This window comes from Somniosus microcephalus, chromosome 34 (genome assembly GCF_052327205.1).
Source record: "Somniosus microcephalus isolate GS21.2 chromosome 34, FLI_Smic_1.0, whole genome shotgun sequence".
NCBI classification, from domain to species: Eukaryota; Metazoa; Chordata; class Chondrichthyes; order Squaliformes; family Somniosidae; genus Somniosus; species Somniosus microcephalus.
In genome coordinates, this window is record NC_141020.1 from 17,755,373 (window position 1) to 17,778,747 (window position 23,375).

General features: G+C 52.9%; 1 protein-coding gene across 4 annotated transcripts in view; it reads right to left on the minus strand.

The window, feature by feature from the left end:
* Positions 1–23,375, minus strand: part of LOC147096839 (cytochrome P450 2F3-like) — an 87,408-nt gene that overhangs the window by 33,910 nt on the left and 30,123 nt on the right. For all 4 annotated transcript variants that reach the window (XR_015074558.1, XR_015074557.1, XM_085973516.1 and 1 more), the window contains exon 2: positions 6,379–6,541. Coding sequence is in view for 2 of the 4 variants with exons in the window: in XM_085973516.1 (XP_085829642.1) it covers positions 6,379–6,541 (163 nt within the window). In the remaining 2 variants the exon portion in view is untranslated. The remainder of the gene's footprint in view (positions 1–6,378; positions 6,542–23,375) is intronic.

Sequence of the window (23,375 nt, forward strand, 5' to 3'; positions counted from 1 at the left end):
GGATGGGTGAGGGAGGGGGAAGAGGGTGGGTGTAGGGGGAGGGGTTTGGGGGAGGGGGAAGAGGGTGGGTGTAGGGTGAGGGGGATGGGTGAGGGAGGGGGAAGAGGGTGGGTGTAGAGTGAGGGGGAAGGTAAGGAGGGTGGGGGAGGGGGAAGAGGGTAGGTGTAGGGGGAGGGGTTGGGGAGGGGGAAGAGGGTGGGGGTAGGGTGAGGGGGTGAAGGGAGGGGGAAGGTGTAAAGTCTGTGGGTTGTACGGTTAATAACGACACAGACTTCAGGAGTAACAAACAAACAGGTCTTTACTATTTGAAGGTCAGGGCGAATCTGCCCTAGTACTCCTGTCACAACCCTTATATACTGGTGTGGTCACTGTCGGTATTACCGTATACAGAAGCCAAACAAGTAGTGCCACACTTAAAGTAGTTCCCTTAAAGGTGAACGGTTACATACAATAATTTCCTTAAAGGTAGACGGGTACATACACTACAATCCTCCCTTTTTAGTTTTCAACATACTGAGTCCATAGTGGACATACATTATCACATATATACAGATTTATGTAAGACAGTTCATAGATTCAGTCTTTCTGGAGGTTTCCGGATTCTGTCCGGATAACGCCGCAGTGGTGTCGTCATTCCAGGCGAGCTAGTAGGTGTTTCTGGCAAAGTCGAATCGGCTCGAAGGAAAGTGTCAGGTTCCGCTGATTCCAGAACTACCAGATCGGACGTAGGTGTTCTGGGTATCTCAATCTCAACATTACCCGGGTAAGGTGGTGAAGTCGGTGGCCCATTTGTGGCGGACCCTATGATCTGGTCAACATGGCGCCTTATTATATTGTCCCCAATGTCCACGGTGTACATCAACGGCCCTAGCCTTTTTCCAATAGTTCCAGGCTGCCATTTCTCAGTACGGTAGTCCCGGGCCAAAGCTTGTTGACCGATCTGGAAAGATCTAGTGGCCCTTTCATTCATGCCCTGGAATTGCCGATTCTCTACGTCCCTTCTGACGTTTGGTTTGAGCAAATCCAGCCGGCATCTTAGGCGTCTATTACAAAACATCATTGCGGGAGTTTGATTTGTGACCGCATGTGTTGCATTTCGGTATGCCAACAAAAAGCTATCCACCTTATGCTGTAGACTTATGTCTTCATTACTCATGGCCTTTACGGCCTTCTTGAAGGTCTGGACAAACCTTTCAGCCAATCCATTGGAGGCGGGATGGTATGGGGCTGACGTGTAATGCTTAACCCCATTGCTCTTTAAGAATTTCTTAAATTCCTCGGACACAAATTGCGGTCCATTATCAGAACAGATCTGTTCTGGCAGGCCATTCCGAGCAAACATAGTTCTTAACACTGTGATGGTTTTTTCCGTCGTGGTGGTGGTCATCTTAATTACTTCCGGCCACTTGGAGTGGGCATCTACCGCTATTAGGAACATCGAGTCCATAAATGGACCAGCAAAGTCGATGTGTACTCTTTGCCAGGGAGATGAGGGCCACTCCCATGGACGCAGAGGAGCCTGTGGTGGCGCGTTCTGAACCCTCTGACATCCTAGGCAATTCTTCGTGATTTCCTCTATGTCCCCATCGATGCCTGGCCACCACACAAACGCTCTTGCTAGATTCTTCATCTTTACTCCACCCAGATGTCCTTCGTGCAGCTCCTTGAGTACTTTCTTTTGGAGTTTGGGCGGAATCACCACTCTAGACCCACACATCAGGGTTCCTCGACACACTGACAGTTGTTCTTTCCTCTGTGAGAATGCTTGCAGTGTTGGTTCGCTCTGTGCTGGCCATCCCTCCACCGTTAAATCATAGACTCGTGAAAGAGTCGGGTCATTCCTTGTCTCGTTCTCGATCATTGAGTTTGTTATCGGCAGACACTCCACTATGGATGAGTGGAACAACTCTACTGGGTCCACTGTACTCGCTTCTTCTACCATCGACAATGGCAAGCGTGATAACCCATCAGCATTTCCATGCTGTTTGGACCTTTTGTACTCAATGTCATATTGGTGTGCCCCAAGTAAAACTGACCATCTTTGTAACCTTTGTGCTGTCATGGTGGAAACGGCCTTGTTTGGGTTGAATATGGACACCAACGGCTGGTGGTCTGTCAGCAATGTGAACCTCTTACATTGCAGATAATGGTTGAATTTCTTCACGCCCCACACAAGACTGAGGGCCTCCCTGTCTATCTGGGCGTAATTTCGCTCCGCGGGTGTCAATGATCGGGACGCAAATGCCACTGGCCTTTCCGAGCCATTTGGTAGCCTGTGCGAAAGTACTGCCCCAATTCCGTACGGGGAAGCATCACAAGCCAGCCGAAGGGGTAATGCTGGGTTGAAGTGAGCCAACACTTCTTCAGAGGTAATCAATTCCTTGCTTCTGCGAAAAGCCTTTTTGCATTCTTCACTCCACCTCCATGGTGTTTCTTTTCGCAACAGCTCATTCAGCGGATGCAGCACCGTGGATAAGTTTGGCAGAAACTTGTGATAGTAATTAATCAACCCTAAGAATGATCTTAACTGTGACACGTTTCCTGGAGCGGGGGCCTTCACGACCGCTTCTATCTTTTCAGGTGACTTATGTAGTCCCTCTCGGTCAATGACATGACCGCAGTATGAGATCCGTTTTTGGAAGAACTCACACTTCTTGCGATTAACCCGAAGGCCATACTCCTTCAACCTGGTGAGTACCAGTTTCAAATTCGTGAGGTGTTCTTCCTCATCTTTTCCCGTGATTAGGATATCATCTAAGTAGCACTGCGTGCTTGGAATTCCTTGTAACACCTGTTCCATGGCCCTCTGCCAAATTGCTGGCGCCGAAGCTACCCCAAAGACCAGTCTATTATAGCGGTACAAGCCTCTGTGAGTGTTGATGGTGAGGTATTGGCGTGACTCTTCCTCAACTTCCATCTGTAAATATGCCTGAGCCAGGTCTATCTTCGTGAAGTGCTTCCCTCCAGCCAACGAAGCAAAAATATCTTCAATCCTCGGAAGCGGGTATTGTACCGTGTGAAGTACCGGATTCACTGTGATCTTGAAATCTCCGCAGATACGGACCTTCCCCAGTCCCCCTGGCTTATTACTTGGTGAGGATTTCATGACGGGAACAATGGGCGTGGCCCACTCACTCCAGTCTACTTTCGACAGAACCCCTGATCGTTCAAGTTCTTCTAGTTCTGCCTCCACTGCTGGTCGTATTGCGTACGGTACCGATCTGGCCTTAAAAAACTTTGGGCTTGCATGTTCTGCAATCTTAACCTTTGCTTTAATACCTCTCAGCGTTCCCAGTCCTTGCTGGAATACCTCTTGAGCTTCGTCTAATATTCTGGACAACCGTTCAGGTTTGACATCCTCTTTTTCGGACTCCACCGTCATGGTGTTTAGTGCATGCCAGTCCATCTTTATTTTTCGGATCCACTCCCGTCCCAGAAGTGGTGGACCTCCTTCAGGCAACACATACAGATCCAACCGGTGGTGATCTTTATCCTTGTATCTCACCTTAACTTCTATCTTTCCGATGGGGAATACTTTGTGCCCCGTGTATGTCTGTAGTACTAGTTCCGTATTCCGTAGTGGAATATGCTTGAAAAACTTTTTATAGTCATGCTTATTCATGACCGTCAACGCCGATCCGGTGTCTACTTCCATTTTTACTTGGGCCTTTTCAATCTGTAGCGTTATCCAAATAGTTTGTCGGTCAGCTTCGTTGCTCACGTTGTGAATTCTTAGACTGTCCAGTCCTTTGTATTTGGAGTGTGAGTCCGACTTCTGTTCCTTCAGACTCTTCCTAGTCACCTCTTGTACCTTCCTGTACCATTTTTGTGCGGACTCCTTATTGTTGTCCGTCGTTCCCGACCGGCACACTTTAGCTATGTGCCCGATCTTGCCACATTTCCTGCATTCTTGGTTTTTTCCCCAGCATTGCTTCTGGTCGTGTGTTGTCTTCCCACAACGATAGCATATTGTTGTCCTCGAGGTGATGTGGTCCACCCCTAGTGCCACCGCCTTCCGCTGCATTACCGCCATTCCTTTCGCTGCGGCTTCGTGTGATGCGGCTATAAGGACAGCCCTGTCAAGTGTGAGGTCGTTCTCTTCCAGTAGTCGTTTTTGCGTCCCTTCTTTGGACAATCCACATACGAACTTGTCCCGCAGTGCTTCTGTCAGATTCCCTCCGAACTGGCAGTGTTTCGCTAGCCTCCGCAGTTCGACCAAGTATTCCGCGTTGCTTTCGTCTTTCTTCTGCGTTCTTGCATAGAATCTGAATCGTTCAGCCAGCTTCAACGGTGTGGGGTTCAAGTGATCCTTCAGTACTGCTACAATATCATCGAAAGTCTGATCCGCCGGTTTAGCTGGAGAGAGAAGATGTTTTAACAACCCGAATGTTTTCGCACCCATCATGTTAAGTAAGGTTACAGCTTTTTCCTCCTTAGCTATTTTGTTAGCCTTACAATGTATCTCAATACGTTCCACGTACGTGGGCCAGTCTTCTATCTCGGAGTTAAAATCGTTGATGTCCCCACTCTTAGGCATCTTCCTTTCCTTGGGTACAACACAAGTATTTCTTTAAGTTCTTATGTATTATTATTTTTTTTTCTCTAAAATGGCGGCTTTTCCCGCGAAAATGGCGGTTTCCCGCTCTTTCCTTCTCTCCCCGCCCACTTCAATGGCGGTTTCCCGCTTCTGTCGTCTTCTCCGCCTAATGGCGGCTTCCCGCGTTTCTTCCTGGTGGAAGGGGTACGCTTTCCCCACAACGGACAGGTTCAGCCGCTGGGCTGGCTCTCGCCCAGCTCCCCTTACTCGGCTCTGTCTTTTCCTCCCGTCCGCACGGCTCTCCCGGCGCTGGGTACACCCCGTTAATGGAGGACAGTTCAGCCGCTGGACTGGCTCTCGCACAGTCTCTCTCTCCGTACCCGGCTCTGTCGCTCTCTCTCCTGCACGTTCGGTTCTACCGGCCCTGGGTACCCCGTTGGTGGAGAACAGTTCAGCCGCTGGACTGGCTCTCGCACAGTCTCTCTCCCCTTGCTCGGCTCTGTCTCTCTCTCCCACCCGCACGGTTCCTGTTCGCCTCCCAGCCCTCTCGCAGACCGGTGTTTCCCTCCCCGGCTGCAGCTGGGTTTCTCTTCCCGCGCCTACTCCCAGTCTCAGCGCTTCGTGGCTGCGGTCGCTGCCCGGCTTTTCCCGCCGATCGAGGTCCGACTGTCTCACGACGCCGTTGGACCCGACTTTCTGACCGGCTCCGTTCCCCCTCGACCGTGGTCGAGTGCACAGCCCTTATCCTCCGGATATTCTCTACCCCTTCCCCTACTCACAGTCTCCGCGGCCGCCTTGTTCCCTGCTGATCGGCTCACTCCGCACCGTGGTAGAAGGGTAGTCAGTGCCTGTTGCAGATGGAAGCTTTTGTTGCTAAAGTCTTCCTCCTTCCTCCTGCTGCAGCCTCGTGTTTTCTTTCAGCAGCACGCCGAGGGCGGTTGCCTCTCTTCGACGCTCTTCGTTGCTTTGGTAGTCTTGCCGCAGGGTACGATCGGACTCGTCGCCACTGTAAAGTCTGTGGGTTGTGCAGTTAATAAATACACAGACTTCAGGAGTAACAAACAAACAGGTCTTTACTATTCGAAGGTCCGGGCGAATCTGCCCTAGTACTCCTGTCACAACCCTTATATACTGGTGTGGTCACTGTCGGTATTACCGTATACAGAAGCCAAACAAGTAGTGCCACACTTAAAGCAGTTCCCTTAAAGGTGAACGGTTACATACAATAATTTCCTTAAAGGTAGATGGGTACATACACTACAGAAGGGTGGGGGAGGGGGAGGGGGAAGGGAGGGGAGGAGGAAGTGGGTGGGTGTAGGGCGATGGGGAGGGGGAAGGGAGGGGAAGAGGAAGAGGGTGGGTGTAGGGTGAGGGGGTTGGGGGAGGTGGTGTGGAGAGGTTGGAGAGTAAAGGGCAAAAGAGAAAGTCGAACTGATAAATAAAGAGGGGAAAGTCTACTTTTACAATGATGTTAGGAGCGTGCCGAGGGGATGAAATTGGACTGTGGGCAGCAGTGCGAAACAGGCTCGTCGTGTTCTACCCCCCGCCCCCTACCCCTGATTTTCCGTTCCGTTAATTTTGCCATAAGCTGGTTTTGGGGAACTGGCAAAGACCAAGTTAACCCCCGCAGCATGTTTGTGGAATTGGAAATGTGCATATTGATGGGAAAGGGTGATGGAACGGAACCACGAGAGATCAGGTTCATCCATCACCTAGGACCAATAAAAAGGTACAGCATTGCGGAGATGGGGGCGGGGTGGGGAGGAGAAAGGTCAGGGGTCGGAGAGATAGCCTGAGCGCCTGGGGGGGTCAGGGGTCAGTAGTCCGGGCCCCGTTCTTACCATATCCATTCGTGACCTTCCTGATTGATGGCACTGTGCCTCTGGCTCCGAAATCGTCGGCTTGATCGACCAGGGCTTCCTTCACGGCTTTGAAGCCGCACAGCACCACCGCTGGCCGCGGTCCCAGCCAGACGGTGAACACGGGGCCGTACCTCTTGCTCAGCTGCAAAGGCAAAGAAGTGGGGATCAGTGTCCGCCAGACTCAGAGGTGCCATCCGATTAACTGGGGCCATTGCAGAAAAAAAACCCTACGGAGGTGAAATGGTTCGAGGTTACCAGCTTCGCTCCCCACCCCCCACCTCCCACCCCCGTCCCCCGCCCTGACCGTTGTGGTAAACCACTTTTATCGTTCACTATCGTTACACTATACTTATCACTGTTGTATTGTTATCACCGTTCTCACTGTTGTATCACTATACGAGGTCGCCTCTTGTCGCGCTGTTATACCTGGGCTGACCACCTCCGACTCCGCCCATGGCTCCACCTACCTGCCCAGGTATAAAGGTAGTCGACTGGCTGGTATTCCTCCTTGTTGGACCCGATCACCCACGAGGGTGGGCTCTGTTATTTAGTCAATAAAAACCTTTAGTTACGTTCCTAACTCGTCGCTTTTTATTGGACGAATTGATAGGTATATCAATTTTATTGACTAAATAACAGAGCCCACCCTCGTGGGTGATCGGGTCCAACAAGCCCTCCCAGAAGCACAGCCACAGCAGCCTTCAGACACCGGGCTACACCAGCCACGCCAGCCGGCTTGGCTGCAAGCCCTCAAACCACCGTACCTGGATCTAAACCCACAGGCAGCAAACTCAGCCCTCAACTTCAAACACTGGCTGGACTGCTTCGAATCCTACCTGGAAGAATCCGGCGTCCCGCAGAGATCCAAACTAAGACTTCTGAACGCCCAAGCGAGCCCGAGAGTATACGCACTCATCCAGGACACGACTACATACGAGGCCGCTACTGAAACAGCAGTACCGGAGCCCGGTAAATTACATGTACACCAGGCACCTCCTAAGATCCCGCCCGCAACAGCCAGGAGAGTCTGTAGCTGAATTTTTACGGGCGCTAAGAGCACTCGGCAGGAACTGTGACTTTAAAGCGGTGACGGCTGTTGAAAATACGGAAGATAATATCCGCGATGCCTTTGTGAAAGGCCTACGGTCCGACTACTCACGGCAAAGACTGCTTGAAGCTAAAGACCTCGACCTGGACAAAGCTGAAGCCCTCGCTCTCTCCCTAGAGGTGGCCCATCAGGACCAGGAGGCGTTTTCCAGGTACTGCTCGCGACCCTGGGACTCGGGCCCGACCCCTACCGCAATACCCTTCGCAGCGCCGCCCCCGGGACCTACCTCAGCGTCGGCGTCCCGGACCCGACCGGGCCCGCCACCCCCGGTACCGGCTCCGACATCGGGCACCCGCGATCGGGCCGCCGGCTGCTTCTTTTGGGGCCAGGAGAAGCACCCGAGGTCGCGCTGCCCAGCCAGGAACTCTACCTGCTCAACCTGCAGGAAGAAAGGCCACTTCTCTAAGGCCTGCAGGAGCGGATCTTCAGAGGCCAGCAGTGCCTCATGCGAACTGTGGGGGCGGCCATCTTCTTTCACGGCAACTGAGGCCAGCATCCCCACACGTGAGTCATGGGGGCGGCCATCTTTGATCAAGGCAACCGACCCCAATAGTGCCTCATGTGAGTTATGGGGGCAGCCATCTTCTCCGCCATTTTGTCCTACCTCGTGGGAGACGCCATTTTACCCACCACGCCCGACTGCCACCGAGCCCCCGGACCTGACGACCGCCTCGCCCGCAGACGACAACGACTCGCTTACCTACACACTAGCCTCCGTCACTCTGGATCAAGCCCGCCCACACCACCTGTCCAAGTCGATGATGGACATCAAAGTAAACGGCCACGCCACGACCTGCCTGTTCGACAGCGGAAGCACGGAGAGCTTCATCCACCCAGACACGGTGAGCCACTACTCCCTCCCTGTCCTGCCAACGCGCAACCGAATCTCGATGGCATCGAGGTCCCACGCCACGGACATTAGCGGCTACTGTGCTGTGACCTTGTCGGTTAAGGGCACAGAGTATAAAAATTTTAAACTCCTCGTCCTCCCCCAGCTCTGCGCTGCCGTCCTACTAGGGCTGGACTTCCAATCCCACCTCCAAAGTGTAACCCTAGCATACGGTGGACCCCTCCCCCCTCTCACAGTCGACAACCAGCGAATGTTAAACCGCCCACCGCGTAACACCTGCAGCCTATCCACCCTCAAGGTGCCGCCACCTTCCCTGTTCGCTAACCTCACCCCCGACTGCAAACCCGTCGCTACCAAGAGCAGGCGGTACAGCGCTGGGGACAGAGCTTTCATTAGCTCTGAGGTGCAGCGTCTCCTGAAGGAGGGCATCATCGAGGGGAGCAACAGCCCCTGGCGTGCCCAGGTCGTGGTCGTTAAGACCGGCGATAAAAATCGCCTGGTCATCGACTACAGCCAGACCATAAACAGATACACCCAGCTGGACGCATACCCCCTTCCCCGCATATCTGACATGGTCAATCAGATTGCACAATACCGCGTATTCTCGACCATCGACCTTAAGTCGGCCTACCACCAGCTCCCTATCCACCCCGAGGACCGCCAGTACACCGCCTTCGAGGCGAATGGGCGCCTATACCACTTCCTTAGGGTCCCCTTCGGTGTCACCAACGGGGTCTCAGTCTTCCAAAGGGAGATGGACCGGATGGTTGACCAGAACGGACTGCAGGCCACATTCCCCTATCTAGATAACGTCACCATCTGCGGCCGCGACCGGCAGGACCACGACGTGAATCTGGAGAAATTCCTCCGTACAGCCCAACGGCTGAACCTCACCTACAATAAGGAGAAATGTGTGTTTAACACCTCGCGCCTTGCCATCCTTGGCTGTGTAGTAGAGAACGGACTCATCGGCCCCGACCCCGAAAGAATGCGTCCCCTCATGGAGCTACCCCTCCCCCACTGCCCTAAGGCACTTAAGAGAACCCTGGGGCTCTTCGCCTACTATGCCCAATGGGTGCCCAATTATGCGGACAAAGCCAGACCCCTCATGAAGTCCACATCCTTCCCCCTCACGGAGGAAGCGTGCGCGGCCTTCTCCCTCATCAAGGGAGACATAGCCAAGGCCACAATGCACGCAGTGGATGAGTCCATCCCCTTCCAAGTGGAGAGCGATGCATCCGACTTCGCCCTAGCCGCTACCCTTAACCAGGAGGGGAGGCCGGTGGCCTTCTTCTCGAGGACCCTACAGGGCCCCGAGATCCGACACTCGTCGGTCGAGAAGGAAGCCCAGGCAATTGTGGAGGCGGTACGGCGTTGGAGGCATTACCTGGCAGGCAAACGATTTACCCTCCTCACCGACCAACGTTCGGTTGCTTTCATGTTTAATAACAAGCTGAGGGGCAAAATCAAGAATGACAAGATCTTGAGGTGGAGAATCGAGCTATCCACCTACGATTATGATATCTTGTACCGGCCAGGTAAGCTGAACGAACCCCCTGATGCTCTTTCACGAATTACATGCGCCAGCGCGCATATTGATAGACTTCAGACCCTCCACAACGACCTCTGCCACCCCGGGGTCACCAGACTTTACCATTTCATTAAGGCCCGCAACCTGACCTACTCCATCGAGGAGGTCAGGACCATGACCAGGGACTGCCAGACCTGCGCCAAGTGCAAACCGCACTTCTATAGGCCGGACAGAGCAAGCCTGATCAAGGCCACCCGCCCCTTCGAGCGCCTGAGCATCGACTTTAAGGGGCCTCTACCGTCATCTGACCACAATGTGTACTTCCTCAACATCGTTGATGAGTACTCCCGTTTCCCTTTTGCCTTCCCCTGCCCAGACATGACCAGTACCACGGTCATCAAATGCCTGAACGACCTCTTCGCCTTGTTCGGGTTCCCGAACTATATACATAGTGACCGGGGCTCCTCCTTCATGAGTGAGGAACTCCATCAGTTCCTACTAGCGAGAGGTATTGCAGCAAGTAGGACCACCAGCTACAACCCCCGAGGGAACGGCCAGGTGGAAAGAGAGAACGCGACGGTATGGAAGGCCGTCCTCTTAGCCTTAAAGTCTAAGGGCCTCCCAACCTCCCGCTGGCAGGAAGTCCTCCCGACAGCGCTGCACTCCATCCGGTCACTACTTTGCACTGCCGTTAACGCCACCCCCCATGAACGAATGTTTGTTTTCCCCAGGAAGTCGACTACGGGAACCACTCTACCAACCTGGCTGACCTCTCCGGGGCCCGTCTTGCTGCGAAAGCACGTGAGGGCCCATAAAACAGACCCCCTGGTCGAGAGGGTGAACCTCCTGCACGCCAACCCCCAGTACGCCTACGTGGCTTACCCAGACGGGCGGGAGGACACTGTCTCCTTACGAGACCTCGCACCCTCGGGCACTCCGGAGACACCACCTTTACCCCCCCCCCACCACCCCCCCAATTCCAGCCCAGGTAGACGGCATGCCGGAACCCCACGAGCCTTCGCCGACCACGCAGACACCAGCACTAACACCGGATAATGCAGCACCGCCGCTGCGACGATCGGAGAGGCTTACGAGGCCTCCGGACAGACTGACATACCAGAACTGGTAGTACACTTCACCCCGCCGGACTCAAATCTAAACAAGGGGTGAATGTGGTAAACCACTTTTATCGTTCACTATCGTTACACTATAGTTATCACTGTTGTATTGTTATCACCGTTCTCACTGTTGTATCACTATACGAGGTCGCCTCTTGTCGCGCTGTTATACCTGGGCTGACCACCTCCGACTCCGCCCATGGCTCCACCTACCTGCCCAGGTATAAAGGTAGTCGACTGGCTGGTATTCCTCCTTGTTGGACCCGATCACCCACGAGGGTGGGCTCTGTTATTTAGTCAATAAAAACCTTTAGTGACGTTCCTAACTCGTCGCTTTTTATTGGACGAATTGATAGGTATATCAACCGTTCACTGGGTTCGTCCAACTGAGCACAGTCGAGGAAGACCCCAGGATCGCTCCCTGCTTTGTGAAGACCTTTGGAATTCTCTATCCCAAAGGGCTGTGGATGCTAAGTCGTTGAGTGTATTCAAGGCTGAGATCGATAGATTGTTGGACTCTAGGGGAATTAAGGGATATGGAGATCAGGCGGGAGAGTGGAGTTGAGGTAGAAGATCAGCCATGATCTTACTGAATGGCGGAGTAGGCTCGAAGGGCCGTATGGCCGACTCCTGCTCCTAATTCTCATGTTCCTATGACCCTTGCTGATCGCAGCCGAGGGAGAGGCAGGGTTGCTACTATTGGATAGCAAAATACTGCGGATGCTGGAAATCCAAAATAACAACAGAAAATGCTGGAAAAGCTCAGCAGGCCAGGCAACATCTGTGGAGAGAGAAACGGAGTTAATGTTTCAGGTCGAAACCCTTCGTCAGGACTGAAAAAGCACAGGAAATGAAACAGATTAAAAGGCCAGTTTGGGGGCTGGGAAATGGGGATGAAAGAACAAGAGAGAAGTGAAGAGACATTAAGAGGTATTCAAAACCAGACGAGATGGTGATCGGACTAGTGGAGACAAAAGACGGCTCGAGATTAGGTGTGAAATGCGCTGGCAGAATGGGAGACAGCTGCCATGTGGGAGAGAGAAAAAAGGGGGGAGGGCCAAAACAAAGGTGTGGATAAAAAATATGTAAAAACGTAATGGGGGCCGAGGTTATGATCTGAAATTGTTGAACTCGATATTGAGTCCGGAGGGCTGTAAAGTGCCCCATTTCCCAGCCCCCAAACTGGCCTTTTAATCTGTTTCATTTCCTGTGTTTTTTCAGTCCTGACGAAGGGTTTCGACCTGAAACGTTGACTCTGCTTCTCTCTCCACGGATGTTGCCGGGCCTGCTGAGTTTTTCCAGCATTTTCCGTTGTTAATTTGCTACTATTGGACCTCAACGCCCCAAGAGTATCCAGCGACGCCCGCCGGCAGTGTTTGGACATCGGGTGAGGACAGAGCCGGGCTCAGGCACCTCCAGCAGTCGAATAGCCCGCGGATATGCACTGTCAGCACTCGCGCATAAAAGGATGGCCAGCTGGGAGGAACAGGAGACTCTGGAGATTAGAGCCAGGCCGTTCAGGGGTGATGTCAGGAAGCACTTCTTCACACAAAGGGTAGTGGAAATCTGGAACTCTCTCCCCCAAAAAGCTGTTGAGGCTGGGTGGAGGGCGGTGGGGGTGGGGGGATATCGCTAGATTTTTGTTAGGCACGGGTAATAAGTGTAACGGAACCAAGGCGGGTAAATGGGGTGAAGGTACAGATCAGCCGTGAACTGAATGGCGGAACAGGCTCGAGGGGCTGAAAGGCCTCCTCCTGTTCCTGTGTTCCGCTGCCGAGGAGTCAACGGTTTCAGGAAAGGAGACGAGGAAATTGTCCGCGGAAAGAAAGATTGAACTCCAGGGCAGTGTTGCTAAAACACAAAGGGGGATAAATTGGGTTTTGCCCATTTTGAGGCGTTAAAATCGGCTGGGCGCAAAATTCGCCTCTATCGCCTCCTGGAGGTGATTTGAGCGCTAAATCAGGCGCTGCTCACCTCTCTCAAGGCGCAAACGTCAGTGAGCGAGGCGCTACCTCAGAACGCTACCGAAGCTCAGGCGATGTCCGTTACCATGGAAGCCAGGCAGACTGGCGCCGTCCAGTTCTTAAAGGGGAGGGGCCATCTTGCTGCCCAGCCGCATCCTGCTCATTGCAGCCTGGAACCTCGGCCTGCAAAACACCTAACTACTATTGAACTTAAACTAGTGATGGATACTCAAAGCCCAGGGAGAGTGCTCAGCGCTTTAGCGAATGGGCATTGGTGGCTCTGGTTGACGCAGTCGAACGGCGACGGGCCGTGGCAGAGACTGGCAGGAGGCCATTGCCCCGGGAGTTTAGAAAGAGTGTGGAGGGAGCTGGCCCAGCACGTGTCGTCGCGGAGCCTGGTGCCGAGGACACATACTCAGTGTCGTAAGAAGCTGAACGACCTCACTCGGTTGGTCAGGGTGTGTACTTGCTTTTCAATATCTCTACATCCCACCATCTCAACTTCACTCTGTGCCCAGACGCCCAACACTCATCCAACAACTATGGCCAGCCCATAAAGCTCACATGCATATCCCACACCTTGCAGACATTAACGGCTATTCGACTATGGTAGGCACATCTGCCAAACACACGGCTGCACACTCACTCACTTGGATTTCTTGCAGGCCAAGCTTTCACATAATCGGAGAGAGGCACAGCGGACGGGAGGAGGACAGGTGGACCTACTCCCCCTCACTGAATTGGAGGACAGAGTCCACAGACTCATTGCGAGCCAGGTCATAGGCGCTGTGGCAGGTGGAGAGGTCGACCCCCTTGGGGACTGCAATGGTATGTTCATCAGCTTTCTCTCCTCTCTCATACCACTTGCCCCTCACAACACCAGCCTTTTACACTTTCAATCCAACTAACTGCCTCCATTCCTTGCTCCCTTCCTGCCCCCCTGCCCTCACGCTGAAGCCACTCTTGTACCTTCCTGCTTTCAGATAGTGAACCACAAGCTGACCAGCCTGTGTCTCAGCCAGTGGCAGCGACGCGCCAGAGGAGGAGGAAGAGGAAGCCGGAGCCTCACCGCCTGCATCTCCCGAGGGTGACACATCCAACACTGGGGCCACGCCTTCCCTGGAGGGGAACAGGGGGGTTAAGATTTGATGTGGGTGAAGCTCCTGGACCCAGCGGGCTGCAGCAACGCCATGGGGGAAGGGAAGCTCGGGGGCCGTCTCCCCAGAGGGTGTGTACGCACACTGTCATAAATCGTGCCATTCATGTCGAAATGACTTATGAAATATACTGGGCGGCCTGCTGGTGGCGCTGTCCAGGGAGAGCGTAAATACTCAGGCACGGGCCCAGCTTGCTCAGGGACATTTTGTAAACAGGAACTAGTGAAGGATAACTAGACTTCCATGGTGTGAAACAGTCGATTAAAGCCTTGTTTAATACTCTGACCAAGTGCCTAGTAGTTTTCTTACGTCACACATGAGTTCATAGAGTCATGGGCCTAGAAATTGGGTTGGGGCGCCAAAGTGGCGCAAAAGTCGCCTGAGCGCAGGATTTAGCACAGCGTTCGAGGCTTTAGCGATCGTCAGATATTCAGTTCCATTGCCCCTAGAGGGAGACGGGGCGAGGCTCGAGGCGCTCTGCGTCCCTCTTAGGGCGCTGAAACTGAATATCGCAGCGCAACGTGCCGCAGCGCCACACGCTGCGGCACGGCACACTGCAGTACTGCAGGCCTTCCTCCCATTGTTAAGGGGGAGGGGCCTGCAACAGCGCGATCCCCGCTCGCGAGTGCCGGCAAACGAGCCCGGCACCAAGGAGAAGTGCCGGGCTCTCGGGAAACAGCCGGCAATGCCGCAGGGGGGGGGGGTCAGGAGGCCGGAGACGGAGGTGCTGGCAGGCGGCCGCCGAAAAAGGCGGCCGCCCCGCACCTCCACCTTAACTTGCGCTGCTGCCGGCACAGTAAGGCCCCGTGAACCAGACGCGGGTAGCGAATGGCGCAACTGCGGCGTTCGCTACCAAATATCGCGAACGGGGCGCGAATGGGGCGCTGCGCACACCGATGATGTCATCGGTGGCGGCGCAGCGCAAATGGCTAACGCCACCATTAGCGCCCCTGCTGAATATCGCGGGAGGCGCAGCCAGTGGCGCTACAGCCACTGACTGCCTCTTTAGGCGCTAACAGGTGCCGCTACTCACCCAATTTCTCCCCCATAGAGTCATAGAGTTATACAGCACAGAAAGAGGCCCTTCGGCCCATCGTGTCCGCGCAGGCCATCAAGCCCTGTCTAATCTAATCCCATTTTCCAGCACTTGGTCCGTAGCCTTGTATGCTATGGCATTTCAAGTGCTCATCCAAATGCTTCTTGAATGTTGTGAGGGTTCCTGCCTCTACCACCCTTTCAGGCAGTGAGTTCCAGATTCCAACCACCCTCTGGGTGAAAAAGTTTTTCCTCAAATTCCCTCTAAACCTCCTGCCCCTTACCTTGAATCTATGCCCCCTTGTTATTGACCCCTCTACTAAGGGGAAAAGTTCCTTTCTATCCACTCTATCGATGCCCCTCATAATTTTGTATACCTCAATCAGGTCCCCCCTCAGCCTTCTCTGCTCCAAGGAAAACAACCCCAGTCTGTCCAGTCTTTCTTCATAGCTGAAGCGCTCCAGCCCAGGTAACATCCTGGTAAATCTCCTCTGCACCCTCTCCAAAGCAATCACATCCTTCCTATAGTGTGGCAACCAGAACTGCACACAGTATTCCAGTTCTGCTGCAGAGGACTCGGATGAGGACCTCGACATCGCGCCGATGAATACTCAGGCTATGAGCATGCACACTGAGCTCATGGGTGCAATGGCAAGGGTGCCCGACAGCATGGATGCACTGGCTAGGAGCATGGAGGAGTCTGCTGCCAGCACAGCTGTCATCTGTGCGCAAACCCTCGATCCCATCCTTGCCTCATTGCAGAGGATGGTTGAATTGCAGGGAGACCGTGGTGAACCAGAGCCCTTGCCATGTGTAATGGGTGAGGTGGCAGGATCCATTGCAGCACAGGCCGAGGCAACGCAACGGCTTAGTGCTGGAATCGAGTCATTGGCTGGTGCCATCCAGTCTCAGACTGCTCTCATGCAGTCTCAGATTGATGCCACGCAAGCGCTGATTGCTGCCATCTTCGCTGGGTCGCCCACAGTCCACCGGGGATCGGACAGTGCCGCAGCAGGCCAGCAATCTGTGCTCCAGCAGATTGCTCCGGATGCTGAGGTGCTGCCCCGTGGGAGTGGCAGTGTGTCGGTTGAGCAGGGAGTTGCTGTCCTCTCTCAGGATGCCAACATTCCTGCTCCCACCACTGCCAACTCCCCATTGCACTTGCCACGGCCTGTAACCCAGCCAGCCCAGACTGCTGCCGCCCGTGCAGAGTTGGTGCAGTCTGCAGCCGGGCCCTCCAGGCCCAGAGCTGGTCGAGGGTGTCCAGTCTCTGGATCCAACATTCAGCAGCCTTCCGCCAGCCTTGCTGCAGCCACTGGGGCCACATTACGGAGGAGCAGTAGGGTGGGAAGGGGGGAAGTGCGCAGGGGATGGAGATCACCCTCGAAGGCCGAAAAGTAAAAATTATTAATAAATGAGGGGAATGTTTATGGGAAAGTTTGATGTTCATCTTAATATATTTGTTTACTGTTTTGATGCTTATCTCGATGTTGTGAGACCGAGCTTTGTTAGTTTATGAATTGTTGGGTTTGTTTCTAATAGTTTGTCTTGAATAAATAAGGCAGAGTTTGTAATATAAATAAAAAATTTTATTGTCACTTTACAACTTTGCTGATTTGACTCATTGGAGTGCTGCCCGGCAATAGGGGCTGCGGGAGGCTTGCGATGATGTGCTTCTTCATCCCAGAAGCCATCCTATCTGTCATTGGTTAGAAGCAGTATCTTATCAAGCGTTCATGGACGGCCCTTGCAGAGGCAACATTGTGTGCCTCCCTCCCACATTGGTGCTGCTGATCCTCCTCTTCATCCTCCTCCTCCATGTCCTCCTTCTCCTCTCCCTCTTCCTCCTCTTGAGGTGGTGCACCAATCCCTGGTGGCAATGGCTGAGTCCTCATAATTGCGAGGTTGTGAAGCATGCAGCACACAACAATGAAAAGCGAGACTCGCTCGGGAGAGTACCGCAGGGCTCCTCCAGAGTGGTCAAGACGCCGGAACCGTTGTTTCAAGCTGCCGATCGTCTGCTCAATGAGGTTCCTGGTGGTGCTATGGCTCTCAGTGTATGAGAGCTCAGTAGGAGTGTTGGGTTTACGGAGCGGTGTCATCAGCCAGGTGCAGAGTGGATAACCCTTGTCCCTGAGGAGCCAACCACGAGGTTGACACGTGGTTGGAAGAGGTCTGGGACATCAGTCTGGCGCAGGATAAAAGCATCATGGCTGCTGCCAGGATAGCGGGCATTGACGGCGAGGATGCGCTGTCTGTGGTCACACACCAACTGGACATTCAGAGAGTGGAAGCCCTTGCAGTTTCGGAACACCTCTGCATTCTCATGAGGTGCCCGCAATGCCACACGCGTGCAGTCAATGGTGCCCTGAACCGCGGGGAAGCCCGCTATCCTCGCAAAGCCACATGCGCGTTCACGCTGTTTGTCCCGGGTCATGGGGAAAGAGATGTACTGCCTTCTCCTTTTGTACAGAGCATTTGTCACCTCCTGGATGCAGCAATGGACAGCGAACTGGGAGATATTGGCGATGTCCCCAGTTGAAGCCTGGAAGGAACCGCTGGCATGGAAATTCAGAGTCACCATCACCTTCACTGCCACCGACAGAGACGTCCTGGTGCTCAGTTGAGGCTGCAGATCTGGTTGCAGGAGGTGGCAGAGCTCAGTGACCACCTCCTTGCTGAAGCGCAGCCTGCGCAAACACTGCTCTTCAGACACATGGATATAGGAGAATTGCTCCCGAAATACCCTGGGAGGGTAAGGTCTCCTGTGCAGAGGCCTGTTGGCCCTCCTCCCTCTGGCCACATTTACCACTCTCTCTCTCTGCGCCTCTGCTGCCTCCGAAGGTGAAGCTGGACGATGACACCCCGAGTCAGTGCAGCCCCCATAAAATCTTCTAAATGTGCTAAATATGAAGGTCAGATAAATAGGAACCTCAAAAGTGGTGCACAGGACCAAAACTCCTTAGGACAGCATTAAATCTCTCCAGGCGTCTCTCACCCTCTCAACCTGCGTGTACTAAAAAGTTTGCCGACAAGAAAAAGCAGGAAGAGGCCGCCTTTAAATAGCGCTCCCCCAGCCCCTTCCCGACTTGAAAACGTTGATCAGCCGGAGTTCTTGTACAACATGTCTGCTACGAGGAGGCGGCCACCCACCACCTCCTTTGACTTCGGTGATGGTGAAGTTGCCTCCCCCGCAGCAGAATACCCAGGCCGGAGGTGCGGCAATCGTTGCCTCCTGACCAGATCGATGGCCCCTGGGACCACCATCGCGACCACCGCCGGTAGTTGCTGAGGCTGCACTGGATTAACAGTACCATAATACTCATTTAACAATTAACATTTTTAATATACAATGTTATATGAAAATAGTCCATTCATATATTCAGTCTCTGGGGAGGCTTCCTGATTCTTTCTGGATAACACCTTTCCCGAGTGTCTCGCTCTTGGTGCGGAGGTGATTCTAGCACCCTGTCATCAGTTGATTCATCAGCTTCCAATGCTATTGTTTCTGAGGTAGATGCGACCTGTACGTCGGGTTCCTCACCAGGTACGTATGGCTGAGACATGGGGTTGACTCGTTCCTGTGACTCTAGGATCTGGTCAGCATGGCGTCTCACAATGTTCTCCCCAACATCCACTGTGCCGTGTGCATATCGTTCCTGGTTGCCATTTCTCTGTTCGGTAGTCGCGGGCCAAGACTGGTTGCCCTACATTGAAGCTCCTTGTCGGCTTCTCATTGATGTGCTGGAATTGCTTACTCTCAACATCTCTTCGTACATTTGGTCTGAGCAAATCCAGACGAGATCTCAACCTTCGGTTAAAGAACATCATGGCCGGGGCCTGGTTAGTGACTGCATGTGTCGCATTTCTGTAGGCTAACAGGAAATTGTCCACCTTATGCTACAGTGGAATGTTGTCATTGTACATAGCCTTTATTGCCTTCTTAAAGGTTTGTACGAACCTCTCAGCCAATCCATTTGTGGCTGGATGATACGGGGCGGATGTGTAATGCCTTACCCCATTCCTTTTCATAAATCTTCGAAACTCTTCGGACACAAACCGTGGTCCGTTATCAGAGCAAATCTGCTCTGGCAAGCCGTTCCTGGCAAAAATGGTCCGTAGGACTGCAATAGTTTTCTCCGTGGTGGTGGAGGACATTTTGATCACCTCAGGCCATTTCGAGTGTGCATCCACGGCTATTAAAAACATTGAGTCCATGAATGGACCAGCAAAATCAATATGCACCCGTTGCCATGGAGATGAGGGCCACTCCCATGGGTGAAGAGGGGCATGTGGTGGTGCATTTTGGACCTTCTGGCATCCTGAGCAGCTCTTTGTCAGGTCCTCGATTTGCTGATTGATCCCCGGCCACCACACATAAGCCCTAGCAAGGCTTTTCATTTTCACCCCTCCCAGATGACCTTCATGAAGCTCATTGAGCACTCTCTCCCTTAACTTGGGTGGAATTACCACTCGGGATCCACACATCAAGGTCCCCTGGCATACTGACAGCTGTTCTCTTCTGGATGAGAATGCTGGCAACAGTGAGTCGCCATATGCTGGCCATCCCTTCACCGTCAAATCATATACCCGAGACAGTGTCGGGTCATTTCGGGTCTCCTTCTCTATACCAGCGTTAGTTACTGGCAAGCATTCAATTATAGTCGAATGAAATATTTCAACAGGATCCACTGCTGGTGCTTCCTCCGCAGTAGGCAGTGGCAGGCGTGATAGCCCATCAGCGTTTCCATGCTGTTTCGTGCCCTTATACTCTATTTCATATTGGTGCGCCCCTAGAAAAAGGGACCATCTTTGTAGCCGTTGCGCAGTCATCACCGGAACGCCCTTCTTTGGATTAAAGATGGAGACAAGTGGTTGGTGGTCAGTCAGCAAGGTGAACTTCTGCCCGTGCAGATAGTGATTGAACTTTTTCACTCCCCACACTAGGCTGAGGGCCTCCCTGTCAATCTGGGCGTAGTTACGCTCGGCTGAGGTTAGTGACCGAGACGCAAAGGCTACTGGCCTCTCCGAGCTGTCCGGGAATTTGTGCGACAGCACCGCTCCAATGCCATAGGGTGATGCATCACACGCCAACCGAATTGGTAGTGCTGGGTTGAAATGAGCCAACACCTCTTTTGATGTGATCAATGCTTTGCTCTTCTGGAAAGCTCGTTTACATTCGTCACTCCACTTCCATGGTACCCCCGTTTGCAGTAGGGTGTTTAGTGGGTGTAGTACAGTAGACAAATTCGGCAAGAACTTATGGTAGTAGTTCACCAGCCCGAGGAACAACCTCAGTTGTGACACATTTTCCGGTGCTGGAGCCTTGACTACTGCCTCAATCTTTTCAGGGGACTTATGTAACCCCTCTTTATCGATAACGTGGCCACAATACGAGATCTGTTTTTAAAAAACTCGCATTTGGGGCGGTTAGCTCGGAGCCCATATTCCTTCAATCTAGTGAGCACCTGCTCCAGGTTGGCGAGGTGATCACTGTCATTTTCGCCCGTGACCAGGATGTCGTCCAAATAACATTGGGTCCCTGGGATCCCTTGCAGGACTTGTTCCATTGCCCTTTGCCAAATAGCCGGAGCTGATGCTACCCCGAATACCAGCCGGTTGTATTGGTAGAGACCTTTATGGGTGTTGATTGTGAGGTATTTTTTTGATGCTTCTTCTACCTCCATTTGCAGATACGCCTGGGCCAGATCAATCTTAGTGAAGCGTTTCCCTCCAGATAGCGAGGCGAAAATATCTTCAATCCGCGGAAGTGGATATTGCACGGTGTGAAGGACTGGGTTCACTGTTACCTTAAAGTCCCCACAGATGCGAACCTTCCTTGGTTCCCCAGGCGTGCTGCTCAACGACTTTTTCATCACAGGGACGATGTAGCCCACTCGCTCCAGTCTACCTTGGACAGTACTCCTGAACGTTCCAAACTCTCCAGCTCTGCTTCGACAGCTGGGCGGATCACATAAGGTACCGGTCTGGCCTTAAAACATTTTGGGCTTGCGTTTTCTTCGATTTTAATTGTTGCTGTCATGCCATTTAGTGTTCCGAGTCCTTGCTGGAACACTTCTTGCGCGTCGGTTAGGATCTTTGACAGTCGCCCAGGTGTGACGTCGTCATCTTTTTTGGTAGCCACAGTCAGTGCTTGTATGGAATGCCAATCCAGCTGTATTTTCCGGATCCATTCACGTCCCAGCAATGGTGGTCCTCCATCTTGCAATACACACAGGTCTAGTTTTGGTGTTTCCTTACTGTTATATATAACGGTCATCCTTATTTTTCCTTTGGGGTAGACTTTTTGCCCCATGTACATCTTCAAAATAACTTTTGTGTCTCTCAAGGGTATGTGTGAGAATAGCCGCTCATAGTCCCGTCGGTTTATGACTGTTAGGGCTGATCCTGTGTCCAATTCCATTTTTACCTGGACTCCTGCTATCTTGAGAGTGACCCAAATGGTTCGGTGATCCTCCGTTTTGCTCACATTATGTAATTTCAGACAACTCAGCTCCCTGTTTTCGGAGTCGGTATCACTCTTTTGTTCATCTGACCTATTCTCCGTCACCTTATGTACCTTCTTGTACTTTTCTTTTGGAGATTTCTTATTGCTGGTTTTCTTTCCCGACCTGCAGACTCGTGCTATGTGTCCTACTTTTCCACACTGTCTGCACACTTTGGGCTGGATTTTGCTACGGGGGCGGGTTGGGGTCGTGTTCCCCACATTTCGTGTTTCCCACACGAATCCTGAACGATGTGGGAAACTGATGCAATTTTGATTTTATAGCCCAATTGATTCCCCACGTGTGGGAACCCCTAGCCAGTGAGCTTTTCAGGTGGGAAGCTCGCCTCCGATGACATCATCACTGCTGCTTCATTTAAGGGCTTCCACAAGCCTTGCTCACTTCAGCAGACTGCCAAGCTTCTGGCCCTGGCAGCTGCTGCTACCATCATCAATCATGGCGACACATCGGAGTAAGGCATCCCCCAGATTTGACGAGGCAGCCCTCCAGGCATTGGTGGAGGGAGCGACAGAGAGCAGGGAGGTGCTCTTCCCCTCCTCGGGGAGGAAGAAGCCACCCCAGCAAACCAAGGCTGTGTGGCTGAGGGTGGCAGAGCAGGTGAACGCCAGCTCGAATACCAGCAGAACATGGATCCAGTGTCGGAAACGCTTCCATGACCTACTGCGCACTGGAAAAGTGAGTATGATGTTCCCATCACTCTTAATCTGATCCCCATTGCCTTTCCTCACCAGCTCTCAGCTTTACCAATCTCTTCCTCCACATCCCACTTGACACTGACATCCATGCACCCTTTCCCACTCCCTCTCTCTCTATGGTCACATTCACCTAACTAATGGACTATGCAGCCCTCACACTCCCTATCACTGTCATGCTATGAAAACAACTTACATCACATAGGGAGGACCCTTAGTCTTGCCATCTCCCTCCATCTTTCTCTCCTTCTAAGCATCTATGCCATCGATTCTCTACACTCACTCCTTCATTCTCACTCAACCTCCACTTGTCTCCCTCATTGCAGGAAAAGAGAGCTCACAATAAGCGAGAAAGAGCGAGGACAGGAGGAAGGCCACCCTCACTAGCCCACCTCACCCCCTGGGAGGAGGCGGTCCTGGAGATCGTAGGAGTGGAGGAAGATGCGCAAGTGGGGGACGGACAGAGGGGTGCATCACAGCAAGCTGGTGACAGAATAGTTTCCCATCTCTCTCATTGACATTGCATGAGTCACTGATAATGATTCTGAAGTTCTAACAGATGGACTTATGATCATCTGCAATATGCAATGTGCATGTAACCTTGGCATCACATCTCTGACTCTTTCCTTTACTCCCCCACAGGACCATCGCAAGCAACCATCCCCACTAGCCAGGAGGAACAGCCTGAGCATCCAGACTCCTCAGAGGAAGCTGCAACCTCTGAGGGCGCAGCATCAGCAGAATGCAGCGCACCCAGCACCAGCGCAGACACTCACACCTCGGTGGGACCTTCGGGACATAGAGTAGTGTTGTCACCTGGTGTATCACAGCTCACAAGTGAGCATCAGCAGATTGTGGAGACAGGGACAGCAGTGGAGCGTGCTAATCAGATGGTGCAGGACTCTGCCAGCTCGGCTCAGCTGCATGTCGACCCTCTGCCTCTGGGTCCATCCATAAGATCAGCAGTGCTGGACCTCCAGGAACAGATGCAGGA